Here is a 22,860-nt window from a genome sequence, read left to right on the forward strand (position 1 = left end):
ATGCTATGCATCTGTCTGTAGGTGACCAGAAGGATACACATGCTGGCTTTGCTCTAGCAGTGAGAATGCTTACCCCAGATCTGTGGGTCCCATTTCCATTATGGGAAAGTCGAGCCAGCTACTGCGGTCCAGGTGGCTAAGCACGAGCAGGACCTCTGTGCCCCTGTGGCCAAAGGTGAAGGCATTGACTCTGATGGGTGGGAGTCTTGGGCAGGCATCTGAGCACTGCCAAACCTGAAATGCTTTGCCTTAGGGAAGATCTCTAGGCGCTCTGGGGACATCTAGGACCTCAGCAGGGTTGGTTGGAAGCTGAATGGACCTCTGCACTCCAAGACTGAAGGGGTCCTTGCACCTTTCCTCTTACCCTGTTGCCTGTGTTGAGAGGCAGGGAAAAAAGAGCTGCTAGAAAGAGGCCAATCCTCAGCATTCACCAAATTAAATCATTTATTTAACCCAAAACTTGATCAATTTCATTATGGAGAAAGGTTTTTCCATAACATCTGCCATTTGGGTTTTATTTGAAAGCAGAAACAATTCATTATATTCTAATTGCATCCCGGTGTTTTTCTTTGATTCCAGTGAAAATGGTCAGTGATTTTCCTCAGACCTGTGGAGCAGATCAGTTGTTAGCATGTGTCTCTGGGGGACAGCAATTAAAGGTGCTGCTTTCCTCTGTGGTGGGAGCTGGGCACAATTCCATTTTTAGAAACTGAAATCTGACAGTGATGCTCTCCTAGGTGTTAGGAAGTAGATGCAGGATGAAAATATCCTGCACTTCATCTGTTACATTTTAATAAAATAAATTTTTAAAATGTCATTTTTTTGTAGAAAATACATAGGAGGATAAAACAAGACATCACTCAGAACTGAGGTATAAATCCTAGGCAGGCACCTTCTTGATTATAGACTTCTGATATTGTGCTTGAGTCCGAACCCAAGCAAGTCATGGACAAAAAGAAAATGAGAGCAGTTTATTCTCCTTGTAGATCAGATACCAGTGGTGCTGGCTGCTGGGAGATGTTTCCTTCCTATACTGGGCTGATGCTCCTGACAGCCTGTGACAACAAGAGCTAAACATCATCCTTCCAGCCTTCAGCAGCAAAGTAGCTAATAAATTTTGGAGTATGCAAAGGCTTCCAGTTATATAACCAAAAACCCCATGGGGTGGCTTTGCTTTCCTTGTGTGCTTCAATCTGTTAATAATGTGCAAGTTCATACCGATACACTAATCTGAATTTGGAACCATAACTTGTCCCAAATTCAGGCCTTTTTTTCCTCCTTCCTTTGTTTGCTACACCAAACACATAATTAGTTTGAAATCAATTTTGGCAGTCTTGTATAAGCCTTTCTGGAGAAGTATCACACTGGCTTAAACCACTGTTGTGTGTTCTTCGCCATTACTCAGCTTTTGATTAAAGGTCTGTCCCTGTGTCACTGCAGTCTTCTCTCTCAATTCTTACCAGTTTCATTGGTTGTTTGGATTTGGCTCCGTCATTATTATTCTTCTAATAATAATACTCTTCTGGCAAGTCCTGCTATTTCTCCATTCTCTCCTCCTCTTTAATCTTGCCATGCTTTCTTTCTCAGGACAGGGTTTAAACAGAAAAAGTATGTTAGAAGACACAGAACGCCTGAGGTTAGGGCAAATTTTAATGTAATACCTGCACTTTGTCAAAGGCGTCCTTCACTGTATTATAATAGTCACTGTGATAATGAATGTGCTGTATGCTTTTCAATCATGCTGTCCAACTGAGGCAGTGTCCTGAATCACAGCTCCCTCCAGAAGGCTGTTTTTAGTTTTATCAGACAAAAAAAAAAATTAAAAAAAAAAAACCCAAAACAAACAGAATTTGTTTTATTTGCCTGACTTTTCTGCCTGGAATTTGATATTCTACACTCTGAGTGTGAAACTCATGCACACTTAGTGGCGGGGGGCGGTGATCACACAGCGGGCATGGTTACTGCAGCACTGAGCTGCATGAAATCAAAACAGAGCTGGAAGAAGAGTGCACCAGAAGAACTTAGCATGCCTGTAGGTACAGGTACTTCTGGTACAGTTATGAGGGGCTCAATTCCCTCTCATTCACAGAGGCAGAAGTCAGGGGAATGGAGTTGATGGTGGCAAGCGAGGCGGATGAGCAGGGATGCTCCTTGTACATACCAGCCTGGGGTCGGGTCTGGGAATGGCAGAAGACCGAGAGACCTGGCTGGCTTTGGTTTCGCCTGGTCACGCTACAGAACGATCAGCCAATGTCACCATTGCGTGCCAGACTCTTCAGGATTTGGGATGAATCACTCCAAATCCCAGCTTATTCTCAAAAACTAATTGGGCCAGAGATAAGTGCTGGTTTGACAGCTGGAGAGAACTGTAATGATCACAAATTGCGACAGTTCTTAACAGTGTTATCAAATGCTGATCATCGTGGCTAATAAAAACAAGGACAAAAATCATATAGAACTCATGTAGTTGTATGGTTTGAAAGCCTTCTGTTGAGTGAGGAATGATGAAAATGAGATCTCTCGTAGAAGTCTCTGGGGTGTGAGGAAATGTTACTTGGAAGGTTTTGTGTAATTTGTTTCAGATGTGTGTAGAGAACAGGAGAAACATGGTGCACTTGAGGAGGCTGTTGATGTGCCTTGGGACAGCTATTTCCAGAAATGGTGTTTAGTGAAGAATATGATTTGGTATTTGCGCTCTCTAATTTTTGCTGTTGTGATGGAGCAGTCCTTTCTTTTTATTACTGGAAGTGTCTTTTGGTTTCTAAAAATCTGTAGAATAGATACAAACGCCGAGACAGCTATGTATGTCTTCATAATAAAATGCAGCTAGCTAATTAATCCGCCTGGCCTTGAGTTCAGGACAGCAAATTCTTTTTTCCTTTACACTCAGCACCAGATTGGAAATAATTATTTTTAATGTGGATGCCAGATCTGGGGCCCTGCCATCTCCCACACATGCAGACACCCAGTGACTGTCAAATGTGCTCCCATGCACTTGGTAGAGAGCGGGGCTCTGCTGCGTGGAAGGAAATGGCAGGGTTGTGGCCATTGCTAGAATAATTGCCTTTCTGCTTTGTACCCTTGGCTGTGTGTGGTGCAGTTCTTGATGTGCAGGCAGTGATTGCTGCCTGAATAGCCTGATCCCCACCACATTGGGGGAAGAAAAATCATCAGGCTGAAAAGAAGTCTTCTGCTGGCCACCAGTTAGTTTAGGGCACGCGTATAATTTAAAGCCAGAATAGAGGTGTCTTGTCTCGCTGAGTAACTCTGTGGGGTTACACACATCAACATCTTAATGACTCTTGACTGTTGGAATAGAACAAGCTAATCCTCAGGTTCTGCAGAAAATCTCTTGGGTGACTTTCAGGGTGAGCATCATTGCCCAAACCAGGAGAGACTGCTAACTTGCTGGGAACCTTCTTGTTTGCTTTGGTGGTATATGCTTACAGTTTTGCATCCGAGGACAAGCTTCTGACCTGGATCTAGTCCCCTAATACAGCGTTACTCCAAATCAGACTAGGCAGTGTATTTGAACTGGAATGAGCATTTGGGCATCTGTAAAATTTTCCCTTCCTCCCTGATCTGTCATTAAAATAACTTAGCTGATAACTATGGCTTTTCAGTTACCTGAACACTCTGGAAAATCAATTTGCAAACAACATAAGTCTCTGAAGTTGCTTGTATTTATGTAATTCCTTCTCCTTTTTCAAAGAGGCTGTCCTGCTTCATGAAGAGAGGCTGTGGGATGAGACTTATGTTTAAGCTAAACTGTAGTAAAATGTAGTTTATACAGTAAAGTTGATATTCCTGAGGTAGTGACTATCAGGGACCTGAGACTTTCATGGAGAGTGAAGAGGGGAAAGAAACTTGACAGAGTATGGCCAGCATGTGCTGAGCTCTGTTGTGTGTACTGTACTTGTACCATAAAGAGGGAAATCTTGATGTAATTAGAAAGCAAAATGGGACTATTCAATGCTGGTTTTTTCTCCAAATTATCTGAAAAACAAAATGGTATTTTAAAAGGGAAGGAGGGGTGTTTTTTTATTGCGGGTTGGTTTGTTTGGGTTTTTTTTGGTTGGGTTTTTTTTTGTTTGTGTTTTGTGAGCACACTTGAGTCCTAGGGCTTCCAAAGCATTACCATGTGTTCCCATTGGTATGTGATGTTTGTTGTTTACTCTGTCCATCAAACTGTTTTCCTTTCATAGTTGTATCACCTTCAAACCAACAAATGCCTGGTCGCCCAGGGCCACCCAAGTCAGAAAGGAGGCCTGGTAGTGGTTCGGGAATGTGACTACAATGATCAAAACCAGGTATGATATTCTTAATTATATTGAATAGCAATTTGTAAGATGTGAATCACTAATGTTTTCCTGCTGGCAAAGTGCCCTAGTATAACACCTCATCAGCCAGCAGGCTGATTTCAGAGTATCGTTTAAACCGCAAGGCTGGCCGAGGAAACTGTGGAGCTTACTGCTCTGTATCTACTAATGCTGAGTGTTGAATATTATAATCTCCTATCTTTATGGCATGAATCTTGGTATGTGGCTGAAGACTATCCTTAAGTGGCTCCTGACGGGTTTATAATCCACTGATTGACACTTCAGAATTTGTAGAAGCTCTTTCAGTAAGTTCCTCATACCAGGATTTAAGGCAACCTTTTCCTGGCCTGCTGTTCTTTCTGTACTGTACAACTAGTCCTCTGCTGCTGGAGTGGCAGGAGTTTGGGGTGAATGAATGACTTGTTGTTATATTTAAATGGAAGGAATCATAAGGAATTTAGAAAATTCTTTGGCTACAGGTGAGGATTAATTGGGGATGGATGTGAAAAATCTAATGAGAGTTTTTATATTACTCCATGAAGCCTTTGCTATTCCACCTCTATTCTTTGAGGCAACAGAAATTCGGGACTTGGATAAATAATCTTCAGGGTAGAGAGATCTTCACCTAATGCCGTAAAAACTTTTACCTAGCTAAGAACTACATTGAGAACATTATGATTTAGGAGCCCATGGGACCTGAGTCTAAAAATTAGATTACATCTAAAGAGAAAAGTAGTCAAAGACACAGAATAAACGGAGCATGGGATGTAGTGCAGCATAGTTTACCAAAGGTGAGTTGTGCTAGCCAAACTTGATACTTTATGAAATGGGCAGTAGTTTTCAGGATATGGAAACTGCAGCAGTAGAAGCAGGATGATTTGTAATAGTCCCAAACAAAAAGTTGTACGCTTTGTCAACTAATGGGACTTTTTGCCTTCTACCCATGGTCTCACCAGTTGAATGTGACAGAGGGAGACAGTGTGATGGGTGTTAACCAGTGTTGGGATAAGTGTGGCTGGCTGTAGATACGTGGTTTCCAGTTGCCACTTAGGACCAAACAATGCATACCTGCACTTTGCCTGTGGAGTACTGAGTAATCATCGCTATTACCAAATTCTGGTCCCTGTTTTAAAGGTGAATGAATTTAAGCTGGAATGGGATTCAAAGTTTTCCTATGTGATCTCTTCCATTAGCTGCAAGAAAGTCAGCAAGTCTTACTGCCTGTATAAATGTAATAGTAGCTGATTGGCACCAGTGATTGTACATTTACAGTGCCAGAGGTGTTAACGCTGCTTTCTGAGCCATTCAGTCTGTGAGTGAGAAACCAGCAATGACTTCCAGTAGATGATGTCCACAGTGAGAACAGATGGGTCCTCACAGTTACTGTTTCCCCTCTCCTTCCTGCAATATTTCTAATAGTGAACTGCCACGTGGCTGGAGGAGGAAGTCTGTTGTTTTTCCTTATCAAAACCTTTTTCTGATTCCTCCCCTCCCCCCTCCTGGAGACAGAAACTTCAGTTAGCCTTTTGGGGTTGAGAAAGACAAATGAATCCTCAGATTGTTGATCTTTGGCTTCTTTTCTCATGAATCTAGTTTACTGGTGGTAAATGAAGCAATTAGTTCTCATAAAAAAAAAACTGGCTGTGCCATCTTCTTTCACAGTGATTTTGTTCTCCAACCAAGTATGTTAACCAACACTATGGTTTTCTGCCACTGGACTTCCCTTGTTCTCCTAATAAATCCTGAATGCGTTCAGACAGCTTTCTTTCATATCCTCTTGAACAATCTTGCTATAGATACATGACAAGAATGTAGAGAAAGATTACACTTAACTAACAGCTTCTGCTTATAAAAATAGCAAGAAACTTCCTGATTATTGGAAGCTTTTAACTGTCGTTTCTGGTAACACTCAACCCATTGGCATTTTCAGCTGATTTTTGCTCTAGAACCATCTGTTTTACGCCTTTGGCCTAATAAGAAAGCCTGTGTTGGGTCTGGTGAAAGGCAGGTACCCAGCTGTCCTGTCCCCTGGATGCCCACTGGCAGCAAGTTAAGTGTGTGGTGCTTAATACACACGGTGCAGACAATTATTCTGGAAGAAATCGATCTACACTTTGCGAGCGCTATTTTTGTGTCTTTGTTTAGTGTTTTACTAAAAATACCAAAGATGGTATTTTTGTAGAATTTTTGCTTTTTCATGAGTGTCTAATTTTGTATTTTGACCTCATGTAAGCTTTCGGCATCCTGTGGCCACAGCTTAGCTGTGCTTTCTGTGGAACTAATTTGATGCCACTTGGTGCTGATTTCATTTGATGCCAGCTAATTTTTCCCTGAGGAACACGAATAAGTTATCACTCTTTATCTCTTTCCAGGCTGCTTTTGCTCTGTGAATAGATAACACCCTCCCTTGAAAAATACATGCTACTGCTCAGTAAGTTGAAGGAGCAAGGTGCAGTCTACCTGGGAAAGCATGCAGAGGGCTGGGAAAACAAAACTGCGCTGCCATAAGACTCATTGGTTGCAAAATGATCTTCTGTGTAAGCTTTTGACTGGAAAATGGTCTTCTGTGTAATATAGACGATTCATGCATGTGAGAGCTGACCTTGAAAAGTGGGTGTGTGGGGAAACCAGACTCACTGAAGTCATGAGATTGGCCTTACAGGCAAGTCTGTTTTGCCTTTAGTGTATGCTTGCTTTGTTTTCTCTAGCCTTCATGGCTGCTAAGAAATTTCAAATTCTTACTTAACTCCGTGATTTAAAAGAAGTAACAGATGTTGTGTAACTTGCAGTTGTATCACCATTATGAATAATACTTTTAAATGAAGTTGACTTACATGATCATCATTAAGTAAAGTTAAAAATTACTCAAGCACGTCAAACTATCCTGTTTTCTAGGACTTGACATGATAGTGACATTCAGTTCATCTTTTTGCTATAGAAATAAAAAGCAATGAGGGAAGTGGTTCTCACAAAGTTGGTGCATTTAGAAAATATTTAAAATTTGTGTCTTTCTCTAAGTTAAAATGAAAACTGGGTCATTTCATTAACTGTAACAGTTATACTTAGTCTGGGATAATACTGGGGATTGAACGCAAATTTAGGAATAAGTGATGAAGATTTTGTAGTTAGAAATAATAGCACAAGTAGAAGAGGTGACAGGATCTTATAGAACGAAGGTCAGTGCAGAGAGGTCTGAAGTAACAGAAGAAGCAGAAAAATTGATTGTGAATTTTGTAAACAGAAGACTAACATGGAATGAGAAATTTTGTAGTTGAAGAGTGGTCATGTGAAGGAACTGCCAAGATTGCCAAAGTAAACACTCTCCTGAAGTTCAGTAGTGTGTCTGACCATTTTCTGGAAACGAAACTGAGAATGCACAAGGTAGTGCACACCACAAACTTCAGTGTTGAAGGAGGATAGAAAATATTTAAGCGCATTGAAGGATCATCGTGAAAGACTGGAGATGTCTGAAAAGTGGAAGTAAGAAACTGTGGTGTAGATTCTACCCAAAACCATCATGCCAAGGTTAATCAGGTGGTGATTAGGAGACAAGTATGCTGAAGCAGGCTTTGGGCTAGATACTGTCCTGAAGGAGGAGGAGTAGAAGTAGTTACTGACAAACTTGGAAGAGAAGCATCAAAGAACACTAAAAAGGAAGGTTTTGGAGTGAAGCACAATGGCCAACATAGGACTAACTAGTGAGAGCGTTTGTGATCTAACAGCTAAAAGAAGACTGGGTTTGTCATGTAGCTAATGCCTTCTTCCTGACCTAAATGCTTAAAGCCAAGTTCCTTTTCCAAAAAATCTCCTCTTAAAGTCCACTGAATTATGTGGATTTTTTTCTACTGTTTGTTTTCAAATATGCTAGGTTGACTCTTAAGCTTTACTTTGTGTTGTTATAACCTCTCCTCTGTGCATTACTTCATTTCAATAATTTAACCTTTCTCTTACTTAGCAATATATTAAGTTTTAAAAATGTGACTGTTGCCATTCCAGCTGGGGATAGTGCTAAGGTGTCGAAGCATGTGCATCTGTGCTCTGGGCCTTTATAAGATAACTGATTTGAGCAGGGCATTTCAGAAAAGCTCTGTTAACACTCTTGTAGCACTTTATAAATGTAAGAATACATGCTTCACAAACTGTTCAAGAGTCAGAGTCTAGAAGGATGTGCTCACACGTGCAGTTCTTCTGTAAGATCTTTCTCCCTAAACCTCTAGATCATGACTGTTAGTTTGCTTTTCTGATACAACATGTGTCTAGAGTGAGTGTGAAGACGTGTGAGTTAAGTCTGCTTGCTGCTTTTCCATAAACTATTGAAGGAACACAATTCTTCGGTCCCTCTAACAGTTCTCATGAAATATCAGCAACACACTGAACTGTGAAACAGAAAGCATGTATCTGCTTTGGAACGACCTTCAGGAGGATGTTGGGTTTTCAGGGTAGCAATAACTTAAAATAGTAATTATAGACCACCAGACTTTGCTGTTTCTGATGATTGTCACAAGTTGTTTGGTGCTGTGATGTCATTGTTATCCATAATAACAGGAGCTCAAGTATATGCAAATAGCTGTGATGATGCAAATTGCTAAGCACATCTCTTCTTCAGAGCTGAGGCAGCTTTTTTGTGCTCTTAAGCTGAATTTCTGTCTTTTTAAAAACTGTCTGACAGAATAATACAGTAGTGCCAATCTAAGCAACAGATTGTAACTGATGAAAGTACTGGAATGCTTCTCCTGTTGGCATGGTTCACAGCAGGGATTTTCTTTCACACAAAGGGCCGTTTCTGTAGCAGTTACTGTCTTGTATTTACTGAAAATTTTCAATGCATTCCTCTAGTGCTAATGCAATTTGCAGACCAAATAGGAGTGTATATCCACAAAGCTTTGCCGGTTGGCCAGCCATGCCTTTTGCTACACTCCACTGCACTCTGAAAGGCAAAGGGTAGGCTGATGCTTCCTGGTTTATTTCATATCACTTCGAAATATTTGTTCCCTAGGAACAGTGAGCTTCCCTTTTCTACCTACTACAGATTCTTCGATTTATTGTTTTTTCCCTAGGTCGGGTGATAGGTTTTGTTTTAATACAGTTGTCTGTATTGACAGCGGACTCAAACTTCTACAGGTAACTCCATTTTTCAAAAGGAAATGGTAGTATGGGCTGTCCTCCTAGATGATGAGGCACCATTTGAGCCCTTTCCTCACTCGAATTTCCTCTGAAGTACTTCAGCTAGCTGTTACCTACTTACATTAATTAATCTCACTGTAGGAATAATTTCATTTTTCACAAAAAAAAATGTTCAGTAACACAGCCTCGTATCTCTTTATTATGGTAAAAAATAATCCCAGAGGGGGATCACTGGGATATAGGGGTTTAGGGAGGGAGTGAAGAGCGTGCCTCCTTCACCAACAGTGGCAACCCAAAACCAGTTAGGAAATCCAAATATTAGTAAAATGAGAGAGCAAAAAAGCTCCACTATCCAGTCTTCAGCAATGTCACACTGCTGTCCCTGCAAGCAGTTAAACTCTAGTCGTCGCTGAAACTGTTCATTAAGCTGTATATGAGGAGAAGCCCTGTTTCTACCCACCTGTCTGTACGTAAATGAGATTAATGAAGTCATCTTAGCAATCAGTCCAGGAGAAGGCTGGGTGATTTGTTTGTAATATATGGGGGTGAAGTAAAATCCTGAAGGTACTAGAAGCCCTAGGAAACCTCAGTCTTAGATCTGTCAATAGTCTGAACTACCTTTTGAGGGGACTAAATTCAAAATCCTGCATAAAAAGAAAAAAAAAAAAAGGTTTATACTAACAGAGTTCGTACTTTGGACCTCCTCCCATTTATTTTGTCCACGAGACCTACTGTAGCACATGCTATGCATCTGTCTGTAGGTGACCAGAAGGATACACATGCTGGCTTTGCTCTAGCAGTGAGAATGCTTACCCCAGATCTGTGGGTCCCATTTCCATTATGGGAAAGTCGAGCCAGCTACTGCGGTCCAGGTGGCTAAGCACGAGCAGGACCTCTGTGCCCCTGTGGCCAAAGGTGAAGGCATTGACTCTGATGGGTGGGAGTCTTGGACAGGCATCTGAGCACTGCCAAACCTGAAATGCTTTGCCTTAGGGAAGATCTCTAGGCGCTCTGGGGACATCTAGGACCTCAGCAGGGTTGGTTGGAAGCTGAATGGACCTCTGCACTCCAAGACTGAAGGGGTCCTTGCACCTTTCCTCTTACCCTGTTGCCTGTGTTGAGAGGCAGGGAAAAAAGAGCTGCTAGAAAGAGGCCAATCCTCAGCATTCACCAAATTAAATCATTTATTTAACCCAAAACTTGATCAATTTCATTATGGAGAAAGGTTTTTCCATAACATCTGCCATTTGGGTTTTATTTGAAAGCAGAAACAATTCATTATATTCTAATTGCATCCCGGTGTTTTTCTTTGATTCCAGTGAAAATGGTCAGTGATTTTCCTCAGACCTGTGGAGCAGATCAGTCGTTAGCATGTGTCTCTGGGGGACAGCAATTAAAGGTGCTGCTTTCCTCTGTGGTGGGAGCTGGGCACAATTCCATTTTTAGAAACTGAAATCTGACAGTGATGCTCTCCTAGGTGTTAGGAAGTAGATGCAGGATGAAAATATCCTGCACTTCATCTGTTACATTTTAATAAAATAAATTTTTAAAATGTCATTTTTTTGTAGAAAATACATAGGAGGATAAAACAAGACATCACTCAGAACTGAGGTATAAATCCTAGGCAGGCACCTTCTTGATTATAGACTTCTGATATTGTGCTTGAGTCCGAACCCAAGCAAGTCATGGACAAAAAGAAAATGAGAGCAGTTTATTCTCCTTGTAGATCAGATACCAGTGGTGCTGGCTGCTGGGAGATGTTTCCTTCCTATACTGGGCTGATGCTCCTGACAGCCTGTGACAACAAGAGCTAAACATCATCCTTCCAGCCTTCAGCAGCAAAGTAGCTAATAAATTTTGGAGTATGCAAAGGCTTCCAGTTATATAACCAAAAACCCCATGGGGTGGCTTTGCTTTCCTTGTGTGCTTCAATCTGTTAATAATGTGCAAGTTCATACCGATACACTAATCTGAATTTGGAACCATAACTTGTCCCAAATTCAGGCCTTTTTTTCCTCCTTCCTTTGTTTGCTACACCAAACACATAATTAGTTTGAAATCAATTTTGGCAGTCTTGTATAAGCCTTTCTGGAGAAGTATCACACTGGCTTAAACCACTGTTGTGTGTTCTTCGCCATTACTCAGCTTTTGATTAAAGGTCTGTCCCTGTGTCACTGCAGTCTTCTCTCTCAATTCTTACCAGTTTCATCGGTTGTTTGGATTTGGCTCCGTCATTATTATTCTTCTAATAATAATACTCTTCTGGCAAGTCCTGCTATTTCTCCATTCTCTCCTCCTCTTTAATCTTGCCATGCTTTCTTTCTCATGACAGGGTTTAAACAGAAAAAGTATGTTAGAAGACACAGAACGCCTGAGGTTAGGGCAAATTTTAATGTAATACCTGCACTTTGTCAAAGGCGTCCTTCACGGTATTATAATAGTCACTGTGATAATGAATGTGCTGTATGCTTTTCAATCATGCTGTCCAACTGAGGCAGTGTCCTGAATCACAGCTCCCTCCAGAAGGCTGTTTTTAGTTTTATCAGACAAAAAAAAAAATTAAAAAAAAAAAACCCAAAACAAACAGAATTTGTTTTATTTGCCTGACTTTTCTGCCTGGAATTTGATATTCTACACTCTGAGTGTGAAACTCATGCACACTTAATGGCGGGGGGCGGTGATCACACAGCGGGCATGGTTACTGCAGCACTGAGCTGCATGAAATCAAAACAGAGCTGGAAGAAGAGTGCACCAGAAGAACTTAGCATGCCTGTAGGTACAGGTACTTCTGGTACAGTTATGAGGGGCTCAATTCCCTCTCATTCACAGAGGCAGAAGTCAGGGGAATGGAGTTGATGGTGGCAAGCGAGGCGGATGAGCAGGGATGCTCCTTGTACATACCAGCCTGGGGTCGGGTCTGGGAATGGCAGAAGACCGAGAGACCTGGCTGGCTATGCTGTCGCCTGCTCAGCATCCAGAGAGGTTGGGAGATGCTGTCCAGGTGCCATGTGAATGCAAGGGCCCTGCTGTGCATTCAGAGTAGCAGTTGTTTGGTGTTTAGCCAGATGGTCTCAGTATCTCCCCTGCACTGCAGAGTTACAGTTCTCACATACTTTCTCCTCCTTTTCCCTACCCCTTTCCAACCTAGAGTATTTTGAGGTGCACACACCAAAGTTCATCCATTTCTTTGCTTTCTGGCCCAGGGATGAGCCTCCTGTTGTTTGAGAGCTCCAGGTCCTCTGCCTAACTGATACTGGCCTAAGACTTTGCAGGCCTGAAGGCACTGAGGGAGGGAGCGGGGACCAGCAGCTCCTGCAGTTAGACCAGACTGATGGTCCAGCTTCCCTGAACCTTCAGCTGTTTCAGAACTGCCTTGCTCCAAAGCAAGGTTTAGGCAGCCCAGTGAGAGCTAGCAGGGTATGGGCATGAACTGCAGCTACTGAAGGTGCCTGACAGTATTTTATACCAACAATAAAAATACCTGCTTGTGCCCAAGTAGCACGTGGGAGAGGACAAGCCAACAGGCTGAGTGTGTCCTTGCTTCTTGTTAGAGGTGACAATGGTTTTCAGTGTGGTAATGGAGAAACTCCTGTAATGTCATGTAAATTTGGGAACCCAAATGCAGTTGAAGCTGGAAATGTGAACCAGTACATTCTTGCTTTGTACATGTGTGCCCCAGAGAGGAGCTGAATTCAGTGCCCACCACTATGTGAGCTGCTGGGATATTGTGTAGGTTCTTGAGGTCCAGATCAAGACATTTTCATGTTGGTTCAGCTAAAACGAAGTGGGTGTGATGTCGGAGGGCTGTGGTCTCCTTCTAAGCACAGCACAGCTAGCAAAAGCGGTTTGGCTGGGGAGCAAAGGACATAAACCTGTCAGTTATGGAGCATGTAGTTTCAGAACAGGAATGGTGAAGCAGTGATTTCTCTTGCTCCCCGGAGAGCAGTATGGAAAGTTTTAATAGCCTCTGGATGTCAGCAATCATCTTCTAATTGAGTGAAGATCTCTGAGCACCAGGCCACCAGCTGCAAGGAGTAGGACCCTAGGACCAGTATGGGGACTAACGTAGGCTACCTGGCACCAGAATTTGCACAGCCGATTTTGGTTTCTCATCATTCAGCATCTACAAGCTGACCCCAGAGCACAATGTTAAATAAATTCCTATGTGTTTTTGGACAAATGCAGCAGTTTCAAAGAAGATTAGAGATACCTTTTGGCCTTGTGTGCCTGCCAAGCTGCTTCCCCACAGCTCTTGGGCCACCTGCTGTCACCCAGCATCCTCCGCTGGCCCCCATGCTGGCTCCCTACCTGGAGTTGAGGCAATCCACCAGCCCCTCCTTCATGATTAAAGGATTGTCTTTGGATAAGGGGATTTACTGCCTGTCTTAATGACTTCGCTCAGAGAGTGGCCGGTCACCTGCTTGGAGATCCACCACTTGCCTGTCACGTTATCTTGTCCAGCTGCCTGGACAGGAGGAACATATGGGGGCTGCTTAATTTTAAAAATGCTAGTACAGAGCAGGATCACGAGCAGTCCTTTTAGTGCCTCTGCGTGGGCTGACACTGTGTGATGTTGGGAAGGCAATAGAGCACTGCAGTTGCATCTCAGTTGCTGGAAAAAAGGCAGCAAAGAGGCAGCGAGCATTGCAAGGCACGTCTCTGACATCCAGATGCTAAAGTGCTTCCTCTGTAGCTGAACAAAAGATGCAAGGCACCTGCCCTGAAACATCGGGATAAATGTCTTTCCATCTTCTCTTTCAGGTCTGGATTTACAATGAAGATCACGAGCTGATTTTAAATAATCTCCTTTGCTTGGATGTTTCGGAAACTCGCTCGTCCGATCCACCTCGTCTCATGAAATGCCACGGGTCCGGCGGCTCACAGCAGTGGACGTTTGGGGTAAGTGAAGTGGCTGGCATATAGCACGTTGCTTGTAATTAATGTCTTGGTAAGTGATAATAGCACTAACAGGATATCAGGGTTGAGTTTAATTATGACCAAACCTCAGACGTACCAAGCCAATTGCGCTGTACTAGGCCCAACCCACAGTCCAAGCAGCATGTACAAAAGTTATACAGCTTTGGTGGCTGCATTTCAGCCTGAACAAGACTTTCCTTGAGCTCTGGGACACGCAGGCATTTTCCTTTGCAACGGAGGAAGGTTTCTGCAGCCCCGTTTAGCCATTTTTCTGCTTGTCACAGCCACCTGCAGCACTGTGGCTCACAGGGATGTGCCAGAGAGAACAAAATCCACCTCACAGCTCTTTGTTGTGTTGTGTTTGCAGGACTGGGAGATAGGAGCAGTCCATGTGGTGATTTCTGCTTAGTGCTTGAAGAAGCACAGGGCAGAGCTGAGCATTGAGAGAGGAGGTCTTTTGCAGTTTCTTCTGCCCTGTAATACCTCGTTAGTTTAATGGCTTAGAGTCTGGAGTGGCCGATTTCACAAAACTGAGCCAGTGCTGCGTGCGTGCACATGAAATTTGGCTCCCGGGTATTAACTCAGAGGCTGCCCCCTCACATGCCCTCCGCATAGCAGTGAGTCTGTAGTACGAACATCGTTGAACAAAGAGGAGGGCACTGCCAGAACTGCCTGTTGCACTTCAACGACAGCTCTGCATAAACCGTCTTGGGTTCATACCACGCTGCTCGTTGGCAGCACGAGTTCCTAAGTGCAGTCAAATAAGGAAGGCTGTTGCGGTCCAGGATGGTTTGGAGTTACGGAGGAAGGTATCGCGTGAGCCCAGGGTTGTGCGTGTCTGACACTTGCACCAGCAGTGCCACAGCTGCAAATGATAGTGGGAGTAGTGAGCTGAAAAATTCTGCTGCGGATAAGAGATTGAAATTATTCAGGGTTCTTCAGCTTGAGTTAGCGGACAAAGATTTTACAAGACTGAGAGAACAGACAACAGAATGGCCATTGAAATTCAATGCACGTAACTTGTCAGGTGATACCTGTGATGGGGGGCAGGAATCTGGGCTTCATGAAACCTGGGCTTTCAGCTGGCCATCGCCACTGGGGGTGTGGGAGGTGGATCTGTAAGTGTCACGCTGGTGCTCATTAATGATCAACAACAGAAGTAAGTGAATCAAATATTAGGATTGATTAGGAAAGCAATAGGGACCACAGCAGAGAAATGTCATCGCACCACCGTACTGCACGTGCTGGTCGCCTCCTCTCTGAAAGACTAAGTTAGGGCTGGGGAAGGATCAGAGGTGGGTGGCAGGGCAAATTGAAGGTGTGGGGCACCTTTCGCGTGAGGAATTTGTGAGTAGGCTGAGACTCTTTAGATTAGAGAAGTGAAGACTTGTGAGAGGGAGGGGAAATATGTTAGGTGTGTGAGTCGTTGGTACAGAGAAGGGCCAACCATGCACTGTCGGTTACAATACAAGACTGGGGGTGGGGGAGTATTCTAGAGGAGCGTTCTGTGTTCTTGCCATGTTCTCCTGCTTCACTGGGCATCTGCTTATGGCCATAAGCAGTGACACAGAGCCCGGTGCAGCTGTTCTCACATATCTGCTCCCTCCAAACGGGAGAGCAGGACGTTGCTGCCCATGGGAGCTGTTGGGGCTGTGCAGAGAGCCCTTTCCAGACAGAAAAGGGGCCCCCAAAGCAGCTGCAACAAGCTGATAGTGGGGGGAGATGACAGGGTCCTCTGGGGAAAAAAAAAGAGAAGAAAGATCTGTTTCCTTCTCACACTTGACTAGGGTCAGGCCTCGCCCTGGTTGTGGGGACCCACCACGCACAAGAGACCTGTCACCCTGTGTGGCAGCTCCCCAGCACGTGGATGCTGAGGGCAGGGGCATTGCTAAGGCTGGGCCAGGTGCAGAGCAGGGACCTGGCTGTGCTGCACTGTAGCCTTGTGGGCACCCTCTTTGCTGAGCGCTGGGGAACGGTTTTGATCATCTCTCCACCTCATTAAGAGGCTACAGTGTAAACATGTAAACAGGTAAAAATGGCCTCAAGTTGCGCCAGGGGAGGTTTAGATTGGACATGAGGAAAAATGTCTTTATTGAAAGAGTGGTTAAACATTGGACCAGGCTTCCCAGGGAAGTGGTGGAGTCCCCATCCCTGGAGGTATTTAAAAGACGTGTAGATGAGGCACTTAGGGACATGGTTTAGTGGGCATGGTGGTGTTGGGTTGACAGTTGGACTCGATGATCTTAGAGGTCTTTTCCAACCTTAATGATTCTATGATTCTAAACAAAATGAGAACTGTGTCCTTGTAAGGGCGTGAGAGCCTTTGTTTCAAGGCCTGAACGTGGTTATGGGGTGTGCTGTACTCTGGCTTTGAAATGCTGCTGCTGTGGGTCTGGTGTGTCAGGGAGGCCGCTGAAAAGCCCATCTGTCAGGAAGGAGCATCCCCTCCCCTTAAACATCGGTTTCGGCTTCGGTTTGACAGTGGAGTCGAACAGAAGTTTTAATGAATAAATCCCATCTGTCTTTCTCTCTCCTCTAGAAAAACAACCGCCTCTACCAGGTCTCCGTGGGGCAGTGCATGAAAGTGGTAGATCCGCTTAGCCACAAAGGGTACGTGACGATGGCCATCTGTGATGGGTCCCTTCCTCAGCAGTGGCATTTTGAGAGCTGAGACAGCGAGGATGCGGCTGCGAAGCATTAAGCCAAGACCCGATTCCCCTTCAGCCATGATTTTAAGTCATTCAGGAGGGCTTTGCGAGGAGCCCTTAGCTGCTACACCTGGCACAACCACTGCAAGGACCCTTTAGAAATACTCTGCTGTGAAGAGCTGTGTGCATGAGAAGGTCCAGGCGGTCACCGGTCCCTGGTCAGGTGCAGCAGTAATAGCAGCAGCCCTACTGCAGAACAACACGTGGAAGTGCAATTTATCAGCGGTTCCTTGGATTGTCCTGGATTATTGTACTGTTTTTAAGTAAGAGAAATTATTAGAGCGATGTAATTTAAATCGTGAGATTTTAGCTTTCTCCATCTTTTAAATGGCAATGACAGAAAGGAGTCCTCTTCAAGTATTTCATGTGCAGGATCTCATTGATTTACGTTTTTAGTATGGTTTTACTGGCCAAATTATTTTACTTTTTCTGGAAAATATTTTTATTCCCTTTTTTCTTCTGAAAATTGTCATTTGTGATATTTAAATTTAGCTCTCTTAATTTACAATTTTAGGACATTTCATGTAGTTTAAATTCTTAGCTGTCATTCGTCACCTCGTATTTAAAACAAAGTAACTATTACAAAGTCTATTTTGATGACTCATGACAGTAGCTGCATTTAAAATAAAGTATCGTTTTTTTATTAATCTGTATGGCCTTACTCTTTGTAGCTATTGGGCCAGAAAGCACCAAGTAAGAGACTGATGCAACCTAACGTTCACATAATTTGGGTCTTCCCTTGTTTTCACTCCCTTTTCCTCACAGCCGGCTCTTCCTCCCTCTCTCACTTGTTGGAAGGTTTGACAGATAATGTCTCTCTGTTTTTTTCCCTCCATTCCTCCGTTTCCTTTCCCAAGTTCTTTTATTTCACTGTTTACCTTTCTTTGACTTCCCACCTCAGCCCCGGATGCTTCTTCAGTGCGTGGAAGCTGCTGCAGAAGAGAAAAGCTGTTCTTACCTGGTGTATTTTTTCTTAGCCACGTCGGCCTTGTTTATCACGCCACAGTGACCTGCCTTCCCTGGGAACGTGCAGTCCGACTGTCGGCAGCGCCAGGACAGCCTTGCCCTTTCGCTTGGGCAGCAGAAGCATTTTCCAACCACACAAATGCTCCAGCATCTGGTTACTGACATTTGGGCAGCGTGAGGCAAATAATGATAATGTTGGAGTAATTACAGACCCGCATCTTCCTGCAGAGAGGAGAGATTCACTTGTGACAGGTTGCATTTGGTCCTTCAGCTGTCTGCCAGGGCAGCCACCCTGGGGGGAGAAGTGCAGAGGAAAAAAAATGAGCAGGTAAGAGTGGTCCCTGGGCGCTGCGCAGCTTCTTGCCTCATTCCGCAGTCATGGAAGCAGTGAGTCACGGGCAGGGAGGAACCAGGTAAGCGGGGTTTAATTGTAAACCAGAACAGTAGGCTGAAGTGGAAGTTCTTCCAGATAAAGCATTACAGTGGGAATAATTGTTAGACACTAGCCGAGTTCCTTCCTACCACCAGAAGTCTCTTAAAACCAACCCCAGCCCCCTTCAGCAGCTGTACTTCAGCTGGATCAGGCGGCCCCAGAGTCTTGAAATCGGTTCCCAAATCGCTGTTGCAGGGCAGTGTAGGGCTGCCCGGCCTTTGGGGCTGGAACAGGTCCACACCGTGTCAGCTCACAGCGGCCTCCAGCTGAACCCGTTCAGCGGCAGTGAGGGCGGCGTAAAACCCGCCAGCAGTTTTTAAGTGCCGACAGCTCGAGAGTGGGTTTGTGCTGCCTGTCGTTACACAAATACGTGCGTCCTCGGGGGGACACCTGGGTGGCTGTTGTGTGTGGAATTAATTCCAGTCCTTGCTGGGGGTGAAAGGATGGGCTGCAGCTTCGTTTACGCCTGTCTGCTTAACCCTGACTGCTCCCACGAGCGAGTGTGGAGCAGCAGCGGGTGCTGGTACAGCTGCTCCCAGCTGTGTGCCAGGCTTTCCTGTAGCTGTGAAATTTGTTTTGGCTGTCAAATGGGCTGTGCAGTAGCCTTGCTCTGCCTTTTTTTCTGTGGCCTTTATGTTGTGTTTTTAAAAAGGAATAAAAAAATCAAACAAATCCTCAAACAGGCAAAGCAGAAGCTTGCTTTATTTACGGGCTGAGTCTGTTGCCACAGAGAATTTTTGACTTTTTGCTCCCAGTGAAGAAATTTGGAGGCTGCTGTCAGGACCAGCTCAATACGTGTGGTCTCTAAGCCTGCAATAACGGACAAGAATGTAGAACTGATAGACCACTGAGTTGCAGCAGTTCCTTAATATAAAGAAGATAAATATTCTACCTCACTCTTGTATAAATAATACATCTTTTTTTTATTGTTATTATTTTGAGAATTAGCAGTACCCACGTTTGCAGTGCTGCGTGCGTGGGCCTGCAGCTTCGGCCGGAGTCCGTGGGGCTGGGCTGAGCCCTCCCAGGCAGGCTGCGCCGCACCGGGGGGGGCGGCGCCGCCCTGCCCCGGCAGGCCCAGCCGCCGCCAGGACCCAGGGCCGGTTTCCAGGAACAGATGGGGGCGATGGACGGTGTCAGTCGTTTCTGCAATGAACGATTTTTGGCCCCAGCCGTGTACGTTCAGTGCTGCAGCTGCGCAGCCAGGTCATCGCAGGCAAAATTTGAGCAAGCGAGGGTTATAAATCTCTTCTCGGCGCCGCCCTGCCCCGGCAGGCCCAGCCGCCGCCAGGACCCAGGGCCGGTTTCCAGGAACAGATGGGGGCGATGGACGGTGTCAGTCGTTTCTGCAATGAACGATTTTTGGCCCCAGCCGTGTACGTTCAGTGCTGCAGCTGCGCAGCCAGGTCATCGCAGGCAAAATTTGAGCAAGCGAGGGTTATAAATCTCTTCTGTGAACACCCACTCCTGAATCAGTTGGCTGTTCTCAGCTGGGCCCCGCATGGGCTGCCTGTGGTTAGGTGGAAATTCAGTTTTCTTTCTATATTTGAGTGACCGCTCACAGCTGACACTTGGGGAATTTGGCTGAATAGGAAGAACAGAAGGAAAGGCCTTATCCTGAGTTACAAGCTGTTGCAGCACTCAGTTTGCCATTGCCATGCTGAGAAATTTATTATTTGTAAAGAAACTGCACCTGGGACTAATTTTTAAGCCTGTGTGTCAAGTATTTCCTTCTTGATGACTCATGGAGTTGGTAGTCACCGTGGCTTTGCTTCGTGGCTCATGTCTTTCCCGTTTCCGAGGTTGGCCTGCCCTGCACTAACCCCTGTGCGTGTGCCGGGGCTGCGGTGGCATTCAGGAGCGAAGCACAGCTCTGTGCAAGCTGCCCAAACAGCCGCTGCTCCAGCAGCCAAAGGCCAGGCCACGAGCTCCCCACCCCTCAGCTCACCCCAAATGCTGACGCCGGACACGCACGGGCCCTGTGCAGATGGCTCCTCTGCCTTCCAGCAGCCAAGTGCACGATACAGATAAGTAACACTGGAAAACAGCTTTGGCCTGGCTGGTTCCAGGCAAAACAAGGAATTCATTCACTCCTTCCCATGGGCAGGCAGGTGTTCAGCCATCCCCAGGACAGCAGGGCTCCATCACGTGTAATGCTTACTTGGGAAGACAAATGCCATCACTCCAAACGTCCCCCCTTCCTTCTTCTTCCCCCAGCTTTATATGCTGAGCATGACATCATATGGTAAAAAAAGCCTGCTCGCGGGTGGGGTGGGGTGAGAGGCAGAAAAGGCCTTGACTCTGTGTCAGCACTGCTCAGCAATAACGAAAACATCCCTGTGTTATCAACACTGTTTTCAGCACAAACCCAAAACACAGCCCCATACTAGCTGCTGTGAAGAAAATTAACTCTACCCCAGCCAAACCCAGCACACGCAGAATACAGGCTTTCCTCTTTTTTAGGATCTTTTGCAGATTTTCTGGGGAAAACACGATTGCAGGGAACGGTGGCTGGTAGATGCTCAAGTGTAAAATTTAGGGTGCGGGTTGCATCGGTAAAGAGGGGAACGCAAATGCTTCTCGCTGATGGAAGCAGACACTGAAATCCTGAAAGAACTAGAAACCAGACACCCCAAATGAAAACAGGTGGATATAATTTATAGATGTAAAATATTTTTATTTGTAAATGCTGATCTTCTAAATCTGTTTCCACAAATTCCAAAACCCATAACACTCTGTATACTTCAAAAAATTCTTTTTTTTGTGGTGTTTTTTTTTTTTTTGCCAACATTAGATACTATTATACAGAACAGAAAAAACTGTAGGACAAATACTGGTAGGATGTTGGAATATTGTACAAGAGAAGAAAAATATTCAAGAAACAATTTCATACAGCTATTTATCAAGAGAAAAATATATACAATTGATTTATTCTGTAAGATAAAAATACATCATGCCATATACATTACAAGTTCAGAACTGTATTACTGAATATACCAACAGTTTACAGTCCACTTTAATTGTGCACACAAAAAAAAACTTCATTTTTTTTTTATATTTAGCCTGTGAAGTGTCAGTACCAGAATTTTAAGTACAAAATAAAAAGCTAACCTGGTTCAAAATGCGGATTAAATTTCTACAAGCAAACACAAAACAGTGTTTATTTTTTAAAGAAATGTAAACAAAAACAATCCATACAAACACATCTTTAAATTACATTTTCCAAAACCCTATTGCCAGAGTCCTGCAGCTGCAAGCACATTACACCTAATTTTTTTTCCTCGTTTTCCTTTTAAGAAGGCTATCGCATCAGACTTAAGCTCCAACTACATGATTCTATGCTGTTTACGTGATTTACTGTAGGCTGAACAGTCACCTAATCTTGACTACTTTTGCCGAAGAAAAAACCATGTCCAGCCTCTATTTTGGGTGGTTTTAGCAGTTATTCACAGTTATCACAAATTGTAAGCACAAAAAACCTGACTTAAGAAATAGGGATGCAACAATATAATACAAATAAAATTAATCTAAGTTACCCAAACATCTACAAAAGGCGGAGTTGTACTATACATGCCCTTACCAGGCTTAAGGTTTACTTAAAAAAACTCTAAGAAGACCACAGTTGAGACTGCTTTCAACGTAAAAACCCCTCTCTTGAAATTGAGATTTTGGTTATTCCGTAATTGTCATCACGTGTCTGTTAATAGATGAGATCATATTGTAACATCCCTATTGACGTTTTATAATAAGCACCCGAACTGCTGCAGAGTCTGGTAGCATTTGGTCAATAACTATTTTTATACTGTATTTTTTTTTCTCAAAATATTTACACTTTTGTACAAAGTAACAGAGTTTGTTAGTTCTGCAGGTAACAGCAGCAGCTTGGCTTTCTTCTAACTTTCTTTTTAAAAATAGCTTCATTCACTTATTCAATAATAAATACAAAAAGGTTCTCTTATTTTACAGAAATCAAAAACTACAATAAACTGACTCATGGAATCAAGTAATTTAAATGTTTTTAGTGCAAGTTATTTTTTCCCTTAGCTCTATCCCTAAGGAAGTCGTTTCAGTACATTCCTTGTTCAGTGGTGTCTACTTTTATTTAAAATTTTTCTTTAATTAGAGGGCCTGCCCCTTTATCAAATAAGGCTGTGGCCAGCACTTTGGACTTCTCCCTTTCGCTGGTGATTTCAGTCTTACATTCATATACGCCCACCTGCACTCCCGCAGGTCAGCCATCGGTTCTTTGCCCAAGTTACAGTTTCTCCTTAGTGAGCTCAAAAACAAAAGTGCTGGACCATTCCGTTAATTCAGTTTAACCTCCACGTGTCTGGAAAGTTAGCTTCAGATTTTGCCGGCTTGCTTCTGGTGCTTGGGTTCTCTTTTTTTTTTT

General features: G+C 44.0%; 1 protein-coding gene across 1 annotated transcript in view; it reads left to right on the plus strand.

Annotated features, from left to right (window-relative positions):
* Positions 1-17,712, plus strand: part of GALNT11 (polypeptide N-acetylgalactosaminyltransferase 11) — a 55,651-nt gene extending 37,939 nt beyond the window's left edge. The window contains exons 11-12 of the mRNA XM_009287802.2: positions 14,205-14,342; positions 16,900-17,712. Coding sequence (XP_009286077.1) covers positions 14,205-14,342; positions 16,900-17,031 — 270 coding nt within the window. The 3' untranslated portion in view covers positions 17,032-17,712. The remainder of the gene's footprint in view (positions 1-14,204; positions 14,343-16,899) is intronic.
* Positions 17,713-22,860: the final 5,148 nt, after the last annotated feature.

Source organism: Aptenodytes forsteri, unplaced genomic scaffold (assembly GCF_000699145.1).
Source record: "Aptenodytes forsteri isolate BGI_AS27 unplaced genomic scaffold, ASM69914v1 Scaffold296, whole genome shotgun sequence".
Lineage (NCBI taxonomy): Eukaryota > Metazoa > Chordata > Aves > Sphenisciformes > Spheniscidae > Aptenodytes > Aptenodytes forsteri.